Genomic DNA, 12,833 nt, shown 5'->3' with positions numbered 1-12,833 from the left:
AACTATGGAATCTCATCCAGTGTGCGGAAGGTTTAGAAAGGCAGATTTTGGAAAGACAGGAGGATGAGATTTCCAACCGCATAGAGCCACCAGAAGATGTAGTGGCTTGCCCTGGGAGACAGCAGGCGCCCAATCACTGGACAGGCTCGTGCCAGTGGGGGCTGCTGGGTGAGTGTTGACAGAGGGGTGGGGGAATTCTGCATGGGGTGGGTCCATATTATCTAAGATTCCTTTCAACTCCGAGTGTGCGTGACCTCCAGGCCAGAACCCATTTCTCAGTTTCTCCAGCTGTAGTCTCAGCATCTTCTCCCTGACTCCCTCACCAGTTCCAAGCATGCGGTTTCACTTCGTTTTAGAATTTGCAAGACTGAAGGGGAGGATTGGTTAGCAAGAGCAATCAGGTTGGCACTAAGGCTCTAAGACCACTCTTGTTTGCCATACCATTAGTCTGTCTGCCCAATCCAGGCCCAAGGATAGCTTTAAAAATTCTTTAGTCAACTGCTTCCCACCCTCTGATTACACATGGCCTGCACTGATCTTTCCCACGATCAGACTGTATTTCCTAATACCGCTCAGCCTCTTCCCTCTGCTTTGCAATAATTCCCAATCCCTGCCTTGTGGGCCGGGAGGGTCCTTAAAAGCATCTACCTCCAAAAAGCCTGGGCTGACCGGGAAACTGGGCCATGCTGAGTCCTCTGCAGACCCAGCTCCTACTTTCTCCCCCTTGGCTTCTTTCAGGCCTTCGTCTGAGGAATGGGGCTGCTTTTTTCTGGTTCCTATCCTGCCTTTACCTAAAAGTTCCCAAGCCCCGAAAGCCATTAGTTTTCATTCAGAAGGCTTTTACAAGTCAAGTCTCATCCTTAAATATTCATTGGTACCACAAGCCAGAAGCAAGCATGGAAAGCTTCAAACAATGTTGCCTTGGACACATGCTTTAGGGCTTGTATGAGTCTTCAAAGGATAAAATTAAAACGATATTTCCACAGGAAGGCAGAGAACCTGAGGAAACTGAAACAATTTCTCTAAAATCTGGCCAATGATCCTTTTTGAGGACGCTGATTTGCCCTGTGTTTTATGCAATACTGTGCAAAATAAACACTGCGCACAAAGAGCACTAATTGTTTCATTTATTCTTCCATTTAGCCAGGGAAATATCAGAGCTTATTCAGCCCCAGAATGGAAAATTACATGTTGAAGAGACAATAACCACACTGAAGGAATGACAATGCAATTCAGGTTCCGCTCGTTCACATATTTTATTTATCCAGTGAAGGAAGGAAAAAAAAAAAAAAAAGAACTCTAAGGTGGCACAATTCTGAGCGAATACCAAGGTCACATTTTCCATTTTCCTCAGTCTAATTTAAATCCACAGATTAAATAAAAGTGCAAGGGATGAGATGAACATCTTGCTGGGGAATAAAACATCTTGTTTGACAATGAAAACCTTTTTTAAGGTTAATATCTGCCCAGGTGTTTCTTATTTGAGGATGGCTTACTTTTGTCTTTATAAAAATATGACAGCATTGTATAAACTGCTGGAGTTGGATATTTAAGGGTAGGGAGTAAGAAGGTTGCTGACTTGGTGACTTCCCAGGAGTCTAATTCTGAAATTAGAGTCACAAATTTCAGAGGTGGTGAGAGCCACAAAAATATCATTGAACATCCGTGGGGGAGAGTCTAGATGACATGTGGCAAAACAGGAATCTCAGATGTTTGAACAGGGAAGGCCCTCAGCGATCACAATCTAGGACTCCCGTTATACAGATGGGAAAGTGAGGCCTGAGAGGTTAAGTGATTGCCCCAAGATCACACAGCTAGTTGGTAGAAGGAACTTAAATTTCCTGGTTTCTAATTTAGTGCTTTTGGACACTGTGTAAATACACAGTCTTAATATTAATTTTTTTGCCAAGATTCTTAAGACAATTTTAGCTTTAAAAAAAATCTGGGGAAAACAAAAAGATTTGTGGCGAATGCTGATAACTTTGTATCTAATCTCAGGAACCTCATGTCAAGATATAGTTCAAGGGACTAATGTTTGGGTTAAAATCAGAGAATCCCATGTTTCTGTGAACACACATGACAATATCTTACACATCATGAGACAGGCATGGAAGACAGCACCACGCAGGAAAGATTAGAAAAATCAATATTAGAAAATAAAACGGTCCACGTTAGCCATTGGTGGGCTGGCCTAAAGTGTTCAGCACTTTCAAATAACACGGGAAACAACACAAAGTCACGCTATATGAAAGAGGTGTTGCAGAGGGCTCCTGGCGGGCACACAGAAACACCCTTTGGAAGCAGCTAGATGCACGTGCATAGGTTGACACACGGCATCAACCTTCACTGGAGCCACCTGCACTGAACGAGTGCGAGTTCGCCCATTCTGCCGCCCACGGCTCAACACGGCCCTGGGGCAGTTGACATCAAATCCTTGTCACCTCAGAAACTGGTCTGCTCCTTTTAACCGTGTGCGTAACTCAGACAGGAAGGACTGGGATGGGGAACGTTTCAGGTTGCCGATAGAGGCTGGACATTTTGAACCCTGGACAAAGTGACTGGAATCTTTGTTTCCCCCGGGCCCGGAGCTTTTGTAACCGGCTGGGTGTGGGCCTTGATGTCTGCAATTCGCTCTTTAAACTTTTGCTGAAGGAACTTTTCTTCTTTGGAGTAGCTTTTTGCAAACACGGACATCAGCAGGCACCCTGCCATGGACATGCCCCCAATGCAGAAGAGAATGGCTCCCGCCAGCTTGTAGATGTCGAGGGCACCGTTAAACTGGATGGCATGCGTGTCGACCACCACGAAGTCAGCTTCGCCAAATGCTTCGATTTTGGGGGGCACAAGAAAGCCCACCGCCAGAACAGTCAATCCGAGAATCACGAAGACTGTACCTGAGATGAGTCCGACCTAGAGGAAGAGAACAACAGGAGCAAGATGGAGTAAGCAAGGTGCGGCTCTCCTCTGATCCCTCGGGGGCAGGAGCTGTCCTGTTTTTGAGAGACGTGAATATCTCTAGGTCTACCAAATGGACATGAAAACCAAGAAGGTGAAAGGAAGACCTTTCTGACTTTAATGCTAGCCAGAAACTGCAGCTAGCCAGAAACTGATTTTTGTCTGTATGTACAACGCTTTTCAGTTGACAAAACCTGCTTTTGCTTACATTGTCCCATTTGGTCTTGAGGAAGAGATATAAGTGGCCTGATACCCAGGAGCTGGCCTGACTCCATCCCCCAGGCCTTTGAGCTGTTAGAAGCTGGTGGGGAACTCACGCAAAGCCACGCTGTTCTCCCGTCAGGCACGTTCCATCTCACAGAACATTCACACCAGACAAGCTTATTCTGTGGCCATGATGAAGTAAGACAAAACAATGCCCCTTTATAATTTTTGTCTAAGCAAAGACAAAAACAAAGCCATGGTGCAAACCACAAAATACCAAATGACACTTTCCCCTGACTAATATGAATGACTGCCACTTTTTTACCCATTATGGCTTTAGTCTCACTCTAGTCTGCCTTCCCTATATTCAATCATGGCATTGTCCCTGACAATTCACAGTGAACTCTTGCTTCATTAGACCCCCTCCCAAATCACCCAACCAAAGCCCACATCCTATAATACTTCCTTTTTCACACTCGCTTGCTGAAATGCCCCGTAGTCCTCTGTGGTGTCATTCTCTCTCACCGCAATGAGTAATAAACCCAACTTGTTCAACATTATAGGGTACTTGTGCTGATATTGACAAGTGTTAAGAGTAGCAGATTGAGGTTAAGCTGCATTAGCTCAAATTCTAATGAACTGTAACACACTGAAGATGGAAACTGATGTCCCATTTGATGGTTGAAGCACACAGATTTGGAAGGAACAGAATCAAGCTTGGATTCCAGCACTGCCACCTAGCACTTGAATTGTAGAAGGAAAGTTACGTAGATGTTTTCATTAATTTCCCCATCTACAAAATGACAGGTGGTACTAGTACCTACCTCATAGAATTGTTATGAGGACTAAATGAGACCATGAATGAAAGCACTTAGTCTTGTACCTGGCTAAGTAATAAATTGTAATAAGTAGATATTATTATTATTATTATTTGGAAATACACCTCTCATAAAATTTTAATGCTTCACTGGCAACAGTATTGCAACAATTGCTCGGTATTTGGAATAACGAATAGCAAATTCTGTTATTTATTTTTTAAACACATTTTTCACTTCCTCCTGCTCCTAATTGCATTTAGTTAGAATAACAAGGCTGGGAAAATCACTTAATATAAAACACCATTTAATCTTCAATATTTAAGGTATATTTGTTTAATTAACTTATTTATTAAATTTTAGGGGTAATGCACTAATAAAGGAGGCTTCACTAACAGAAGGAAAACGTATGCATGAATCTATCACCCTAGTAAAAGGGGGGAAAGGGACAACTGGTATTACTGAGCATCTATTATGACCTAGCATAACACTAGATGTGTTTTTCATTAAATCCTCATAAACATCTTATGAGAGATAGGTGTTTTTATTCCCATTTCACCTATAAGAAACTGAGGTTTATAGGGCCAAAGAGCATAGTTCAAGGTCCCATAGTTAGGTGGCATGACTGGGTCCTAATCCAGACCTGTGTGATCACTCTTCCAACCTTTCTTCTACCCATAATACTTCACCAGTCACTCTTTTGTATATTGCCTTCCATAATTTTTTATTTGAACTTCAAAAGAGTTTAAGCCACCATATATGGACAGGTTCCTTGATGTAATACTGTAAAGACACTGAAAACAAACAAACAAAAAAAACCACAAAAAGAGTCAATAGGATGTCTTCTGGAAAAAAAATAGAAGTTATTCTATATAAGATAAAAGTACTACAGGAAAAACTGGGCTGCAAAATATAACATTTTAGATTGCTTTTTACATTTTTCTAAAAATAGTGGCAAGTACATTCACCTTCCAAGACTAACCATTATTTATAACTTAAGAAATGACTCACAGCAGAAAATTCTGAATGCACAAGCTAAATTAATTTAAATATCCATGGTGACATGCTTCCTATGTGGCTAAATTACCTCCCTCCTCAAGCACTGGCACTAATTCTCAAAAATTGAGGCCAGCAAAAATGTATCCCTCTTAGTTTCTGTGATTCTGCAGAGCCAGGGGGGCCAAGCTCTCTGCCTTGTGTTTCTGTCTTCCCTCCTCACTGCTCTTGTTGCAGCGTGATGCTCAATAAATATCCCAACTGACTAACTTAAACCACCAGACTGCTGAACATGGAGCCAGGTGATTGATGCTCAGAGCAGTCTGCTCCTCAGCTGAGCCGTGCTTTCGATGAAAATCCACTCTTGGACTATCACTCAGAAGCTAAAAGGCAAACCGTGGCTTGCAGATGGCAGAACTCCTGCTCACTTTAAGAACTGGAAAGTGGCTGGCCTCACCGAGCCTTCTCCCTTTTCCTGTTTACATCAGCGTGTCAGAGAAAGGCCTGCCATCAGTGGTGAGGAGGACAGCGTAGTGAACAGCTGACCCAAGGACTTTGAAAGTGCCACCAATGCAAGTCTAATGAGGATCTCCCAGAGCTGCGCTTGCCGAGGGATTCCAAACCTGTTAAAGCGTGGGAGGGACAGCTTGGGACAACAGGCCTGAAGGAGCAACAACGGAATCAAGAGTAGGTTGCTTCTTAATTTCTCTGAGAGTGGGATGGAGGTCAGGAGGCCAAGGGGTATACTTCAGCTTAATCCTGGTACCATGCTGGAGTACTGGAAGGAATAAAAATTTGGGGAGTGATTCCATACTGTATCATAAAAATTGTCTCTGGACACAGTTCCGAGTTGAAGTGGTCCTAGATCTAAGAGTGAGAGGGCTCTATTAAATTGAGAGAATAAAAAAATTGCAATGCAGAAGTTGTTTAAGGGCCCGAGGAAGCAAAGCAGCTGTGTTGAGCTGGAGTGGTGCTGGGAGGGTCTTTCTCCAGCCACAGCCGAGCAGCTTGAGACCCTGGGGTGGCGAGGTCAACCCCAGCGGTGAAAGTTTTGAAGGATCTCTCTAGGCCACGACAAACCCCCAAAGCAGCAGCAAGGACAGTTTTTGTGATGTGCCTTCTGATGACTCTGTTGGCTGCGGTGAGGATGTGTAAAAACTCGGTCTCTGCTGATGGAAAGCAGAACTGGATGGGGTGGGGTGGGGGAGCTCGGATTCCAGAAATTCTACTGGTGGGGGTTATAGGCCAGAGACAGCTGTTGTTTTGACCAGCATCCCCTTCCTTGTAGCTCAGTGGGCTGATGAGGTCTAAAAATGCAGTTGACTCCAACAGAGCTGGCAGCAGTGGCGATGCAGCTGTTCGGGCAGAGAGGAGGCAGTAATGACTGTTGGAAGCAAGCGCCAGCATGGCAGGGAGGAACAGCGTGGGGTGTGGGGATTGCTGCATGGAGCGACACGTGAAAGGCGCCATCTGGGTTAGAGGAAATTCAGGCGAAGCACATTAAGAGTGAAGACAGGATTTTCCTTCATCAGTCCCGAGGGCTGCGCTGACCTCTCCTTAGCAGGACCCGAGCTCTGAGTGGTGACGTTTGCCAGCAGAGGGGGCAGACTCCGGCTCATCTGGCTCTGCTTGCCTCAGATCCACACTGAGCTTTACAAAGCAAGACCCGATGCCCGGAGATGATCTAGGTCCTTCCATATGCCTGACCTCACAGTCCTCCCAGACCCCTTCCCCTGGGCAGTGAAATCACATCAGCTCTTCCACGTTGCAGAGACTCCTTCCCTCCAGCATGGAAACATCCAACTGCCTCCATCTCCAAAAGCTATTCTAGAGCCCTGCGCCCCTCTCTAACGACTGCTAGAGCGCATTCCCACCCTTGACAGCCAAACTTAGTCCTCCACAGTTTCCTTGAAACGGCCTTCTCTGAGGTCACTACGGACCTCTTAATAATCAAATGCAATGTGATTTTTCTTTCTTTATCTCACTTAAATATTCTATAATTATTGATATTCATATTAAACACTGATGCTTTCCTGAAACCCTCCCCTATGGTGATTTCTGACACACTCTCCTGCTTGGGTCTCTACCTCTAAACAATTCACCCTCAACCTGCTTTGCCAGATGTTCTTCATAAATTGTTCTTCCCCAGGGTTCCACTCTCAACCCCCACCTCTTCCTATTCAATACGTTTTCTCTAGGGTTTAACGTGCAGCCACAGTCTTGACTCACACCTACGACTTCCAAACCTCCAGCTGCAGCCTGGACCACTCTCCTGAGTGTCAGACTATATTTCTGATAGCCAGTAGGAGGATCTGTACAAAAATGTCCTGATACTTTCTCCAACCCAAAATATTCAAAATGGTGCTCTGTAACTTCCTTCCCAATTTCTCTATTTTTGTTCCTTCCATCCACCCATTCACAGAGTCCCTCCTCACAGTCACAGGCACAGAGAATGTGTGTAGTGCTCTGTGTGTGTGTGTGTGTGTGTGTGTGTGTGTGTGTGTGTGTGTGTGTTTACATGTGACCACGAGGCACCTTTCCCAGGAAAATTTAGATTTAATATCTTGCCCCTTTGCTGTATTCAAGCTGAAAGGCTGTGGAGAGATTACCCAGCCTTTCAAAGTCTTCTGTGATCTGGCTCTTGTATGCATTCCCAGGTTCAACTCCTAACCCCTCTTCTCCAACTTCTGAACATTCACCCCAGGCATACTGGACTATCTGCAGTCCCCTGAACATGCCACACTCTCCCACAACTCTCAGCTCTTGCAATGCTTTTCTTTTTACTGGGGTGCTTGTTCACAGGTATCTTCTCTGCGGAACCACTTCTTCCTCAAGCTGCATCAGATACACACTCCTCCCTCCCCCTAATCCCCATGCTCCCAGTAAGTACTGTGACTACTATTACAAGAGGGTTTAGCACGCTGAATTGTAACAATCTGTGTGCATGTCTATCTTCCCTACTTGACTCTGAACTCCTTCAGGTCAAGGACTGTATCTCATTCAGAGGTGAAGACTGGCATCTTATTCACATCCGAATCCCAGAGCCTATCACATAGCCTAGTGCATGGTGGACAAAAAAACATTTGTATAAAGAAAGAAAGAATAGCACTGGGAGATAGATGTTATGTAGATGCATGTGACAGAGCAAAGATCTAAATCAGACCCATTTGATTCCAATCTCTGTTCTCATTAAGCCCTGCCAAGCTGCCTGCAGCTAAGGAGCTGGCTCAAGGGCAGAGTCCTACCAAAGCACTGTGAGCATGGCCCCCAGGGAGAGACCAACATGGCCCCAGCAACAGTATAGTGGAAGAGGGAAGAGGGAAAGCCAGCAATTTGAACCACCTACAGATGCTATGTGAGTGAAAGAAAAAACATAAAAAAGAATTGCAATAGAAATGTAAGCATAACTGGCACCTTTTTCTGTATTGGTACAAAACGCTTCCTAAACTCACTGGAATGAATGCACTCATATTCCCTAGGAGGAAATCCAAGAACAGTTGGCTTTTCCCTTGGTAGAGATGAAGTCTCTAAGAAAGTGAATTCTTAGGCTATTCAAGGTTGACACAAGGCTTCTTGTGTTCTATGGTTAGGATGTGAATCTAGGACTTGGATTTTGCTGTATTATAATCTCTATGAGGCCATGGATTTTTGCCTGCGTTTTTCTCTGAAGTAGGCCCAGCACAATAAGGAATGAATAATTTTTGGATCTTGTTCGTGTAAAATAGAAGGGAGAAAATACTGAAATCTGAATTGTGGAGCTGGTAATTTACTGTGAGTCTTTGTTTTAAATCCATAACTATGTTTTATTTGATGGGTTTACAGCTTCACAAATCACATAACAACTAGTGCTTTGGATACACCTGAATGCTTACAATATTCTGTGTGTCAGTGGCATTTTAGGTTCTTGGCACAATAGATTTGTCAGGCAAATTCCTTTTTTTGACAAATAGGGAAATAACCACCCACTTATCTGGGTAAATACAAGATGTGCCAAGCTTGGCTATGCATTTCATTGGCTCAGGCCAGTCAGGACTCATCAGAGGTGAGATTTCTACAGGGCAAGGATGCTGACTTGACCAATTCTGATACAGAGTACGTAACAATAGTATGATTTTGAATTAACACAGGTCTTGGGAAATCCATGTTAACAACTGTGTTACCCAATACTTCATTTATTAACTAGGTTTCTAGTTTTATTTCCATTTTAGAATTCAGTGCTCCATACAGCATCCAGTAATAGTAGCTAGTACAGCCAATGCTTATTGAGTACATACCCGACGTTATTTTAAGCTCTTTGTAAATGTTATCTTATTTAATTCTCACAACTTTTATGTGGCAGATACTATAAATATTACTTTTAGAAGGCCCATTAAAGTAAATTAATTTGCCCAAGGTTACAGAGCTATTAATAAAAGAGCTGGGATTTGAACTCTCGTAGTCTGAGGTTAGAATTCATGCTCATAATTATTATGCTATACTACCTCCTGTTACACCATATTGCCAATAAATTGTGCGATTATGTCAACATCAATGTCAAAAATTCTGGAAACTTTTGGGAGAAGCACAGAATGTTAGGGCTGGAGGAGAACTTAGGCACTATCTAAGGCTGCATCTTCTCAGTATCCCTTCCTCAAGCCTCCTCCTTTTCTTGGTTTCTAAACGTTGGAATGTCCCAATGCCCTTTTCTGTTCTATGCCTATATTCTCTTATTGGATGATCTCAGAAATCTGGTGCCTTCTATAGATTCTATGTGTCAGTAACTCCCAATCCATGAGCTTCAGATTGGTATATTTAAATTGCCACTAGAGTTCTATGCTTGGATGTCTAACAGGCATCTCCAATCTAACATGGCCAAGGTCAAACTCCTGGTTCCCCACCCATAATTTCATCCATCCTAGTAAATTATAAAACCATTCACTAAATAGCTTAGGCTACAAGTCTTGGGGTCATGCTCGACTTCTCTTTATCTCATATCCCATATCTAATTCATCAGTGTGCCCTAACAGCTTGGCATTCAAACTTTATGCTAAATCTGACTACTTTTCACCATCTCCACTAACACCACCCTAATCTAAGCCACGAGCATCTCTTGCCTGGGTACTTTAGCAGCCTCTAAATTAATCTAGCTGCTTTTGCCCTGTCCTTCTATAATCTATTTTCTGTACAGTAGAGAATGATCCTGTTAAAATACTGGTTGGATCATGTTACCACGCTGCTGGATAGCCTCAGGTGGTTCCCACGTCTCTCGAGGTAAAAGCCCAAGTTCTCACTACTGTCTACAAGGCGCTACATAAATCATCTGTGCCCTGTTATTTTTCTGAATTCATTGCCTGTCCCTTTTCTCACTCCACTCCAACGAGACTGGACTTCTTGCTGTTTTTCAAACATACCAGACTTGTTCTTATTTCAGTGCTTTTGGACTTGCTATTTTCCCAGCCTAGATAATTTTATAGCCCGTTCCCTTAGCTCATTCTGGTATTTTCCCAAATGGCATCTCCTCTGAGCTTTTACCATCAGCATATCTGAAGGGAGTCTCCATCACTCCCGTCCTCTTAGCCTGATTCATTTCTCTTCATAGCACTTGTCACTACCTGACATTCTGTCATGTGGTTTCTTTGTTTACAGTCTGTTTCCCATGATAGATTGTAAGCTCCATGAGGAGAGGGACTTTTTCTTCTCCTTTTTACCGCTTTTTAATCTCTGGCACTTTGGACTCCGTTGGCACAGAGCTGGAGCTCACTACCTGCTTGCTGAATGACAAAATACATGACTTAGTGAAGCGCCTTCATTCGAGGAAGCTGAGGCTCAGAGAGCCTCGTGAGCACACACTGGTGGAGGCAGCCCTGAGACACCGACCATTGCACCATATCTCAGCATTAACTGTCTCCGAATACCTAATTATTTGTTTTTACTAATTGTTGCAACTTGTCACATGATACTTACCAAGCCTGTAAGGGAGGCTGAAAGAATATAATGTTTTGCCTATGGATACTTTCATAGTTAGTGAACTTATTGGCACATTATTAACAGTAGCAATAATAATAGTTAACATGGCAAACGTACCTATTTATGTTTAACCTACTCATCAATAATTACGCTGTGTTTAGAGGCTTTCTTTGGCCCAAGGATTAGATTTTCCTTTCCCGAGGGAAGAAAAATGCATTTAGTATCATCAGAAGTGATGCACACACAGAGAGTACCAAACCTCTCAGTTCTCTATAGCTACAGTATTTACGATGCCCAGTAACTTTTCTATTCCCTGAGTTAGACATATGCTCTTTCCTTACCTTCCAGAATACTGAGCTCCACCTGTTAGGTGATCTCTGGATCTGGAAATCATCCTCATACTCCCAGATTGAGGCGGTACAGTCCTCATAAAACTGGTGTAGGTAGGACCGGACTCCGTAGCGCTGGTACCCGCCCTCCGCTGCAGCCTGTGCCTGCTTGGACCCGCAGACATTACTGCAAGAACTCATCCTTCCCAGCTGGAATGACAACATCCACACGGATCAGCCTTGTGTATGCGCTTTGGCCTCAGGATCAACAGACATGAAAGACGAGAATCAGGCTGGGTAGTGTCAGCTTACTACATTTTTAAAGACCTGTCTTTCTTATAAACTGCTCTTCCTTTCTGTTTAATGCAAAATTACCTTAAATACTTGATGACTAGAACCAGTTCTCCATAAACGAAATGAGATACAACAGCACAGCTCGCTTAAATTATGCAAAAATTTAAGCATGAGAAGTGGCAACAAAGAAGCTGAGATTTTCATTGACTTGACAAGATAATCTTTAATCTTTTAAAAGCCAGTAGTCTTTGCATTTACATATTAAAGAATTAGGCAGGCACTCTCATTTGCTAGAAGCGGAATTTGTCTTGGACTGTCCCCTCAGATTCTTAACTGTGTTCCCTTGTGGAATCTACGTGGTGTTATTCTTTTAGCAGTTAGTCTTGCCTTCAGTCTCATGTATCTTCCTCTAACATTTTAACTAATTGTCAAGTTACACAGAAGCTCTATCAAAAAGCTGCTGAGCAATTTACGCCTTGTGCTTTATTAATCACAAATGGCTTGGCCAATAATTTACACCTCACTAAGTCTAACACTGTATACTTCCATCATTACTTGTGGATACATCTGTCCATGTGTGTAGCTAGAGTATAATGTGAAGAGTAGACCCAGCCTTTTATTATTTTTCAAGAACTGTCTAGTATAAATAAGAATTCAGAGAATTGTTGATGAAACTATGCCCTGGGTGGGTTGCTTGGGGCTCTGCCTTTTTAAGATGGAAATTTCAACTTCATTTGACTGAACTGATACCCTTAGAGAGAGGCATTTATATGGATTTGGTTATCAATTCATGGTTTTTTAAAAAAAGGAATTACTGAGAGACAGTAATTTCGGTGAGTAAGGGAAAGGAATTTTCAGTTATCCTATGTTGGTTCTCTGGTTTTCTGGATCCATATAAGCAAATAAGTGTGCAGCTGGATATGTGAAATACTTGTTTGGATTTTTCAGTGATCCTCCAGATGGTTTTCCTTGCATGGACATAGTCTACCTGTGACAAAGTGAGGAGCAATGTGGAAGGTTATTTTCCCATTGAACTGGGTTTTCTCAGGGCTTGGGCTATAATCCAGGTCTACAGAAGCATATTAACTATTTCCAATTACTCATCAAGAAACCAGCTAGTAATGTTTACCTACAAGAGGAAAGCATTAATCTACAGTTCCATGGAGTGCCTTTATGTGGCCACTTAGTTTGGTTGGACAGAATCATGGGGCTAAAATCAAAGTTGAAACCAGAGAGAGTTAGCCCATGGGCACCAAGTGAACCCATAGACCCATAAGAGCATCTTGTAAATGTG

The 12,833-nt window shown here is 43.0% G+C and overlaps 1 protein-coding gene across 1 annotated transcript; it reads right to left on the bottom strand.

The window, feature by feature from the left end:
- Positions 1–2,444: 2,444 nt before the first annotated feature.
- On the bottom strand, positions 2,445–11,446 carry NRSN1 (neurensin 1). The gene is made up of 2 exons (XM_045551881.1): positions 11,258–11,446; positions 2,445–2,910 (listed from the first exon to the last, which is right to left on the bottom strand). Exons 1-2 carry the CDS (start codon positions 11,444–11,446, stop codon positions 2,512–2,514), a joined length of 588 nt encoding a protein of 195 aa, XP_045407837.1. The 3' UTR covers positions 2,445–2,511.
- Between the last annotated feature and the right edge of the window lie 1,387 nt (positions 11,447–12,833).

The sequence above is a fragment of the Lemur catta genome, chromosome 5 (assembly GCF_020740605.2).
Source record: "Lemur catta isolate mLemCat1 chromosome 5, mLemCat1.pri, whole genome shotgun sequence".
NCBI lineage: Eukaryota > Metazoa > Chordata > Mammalia > Primates > Lemuridae > Lemur > Lemur catta.
Note: the sequence above shows the minus strand (reverse complement) of the source record. Positions and strands in the feature narration are given on the sequence as shown.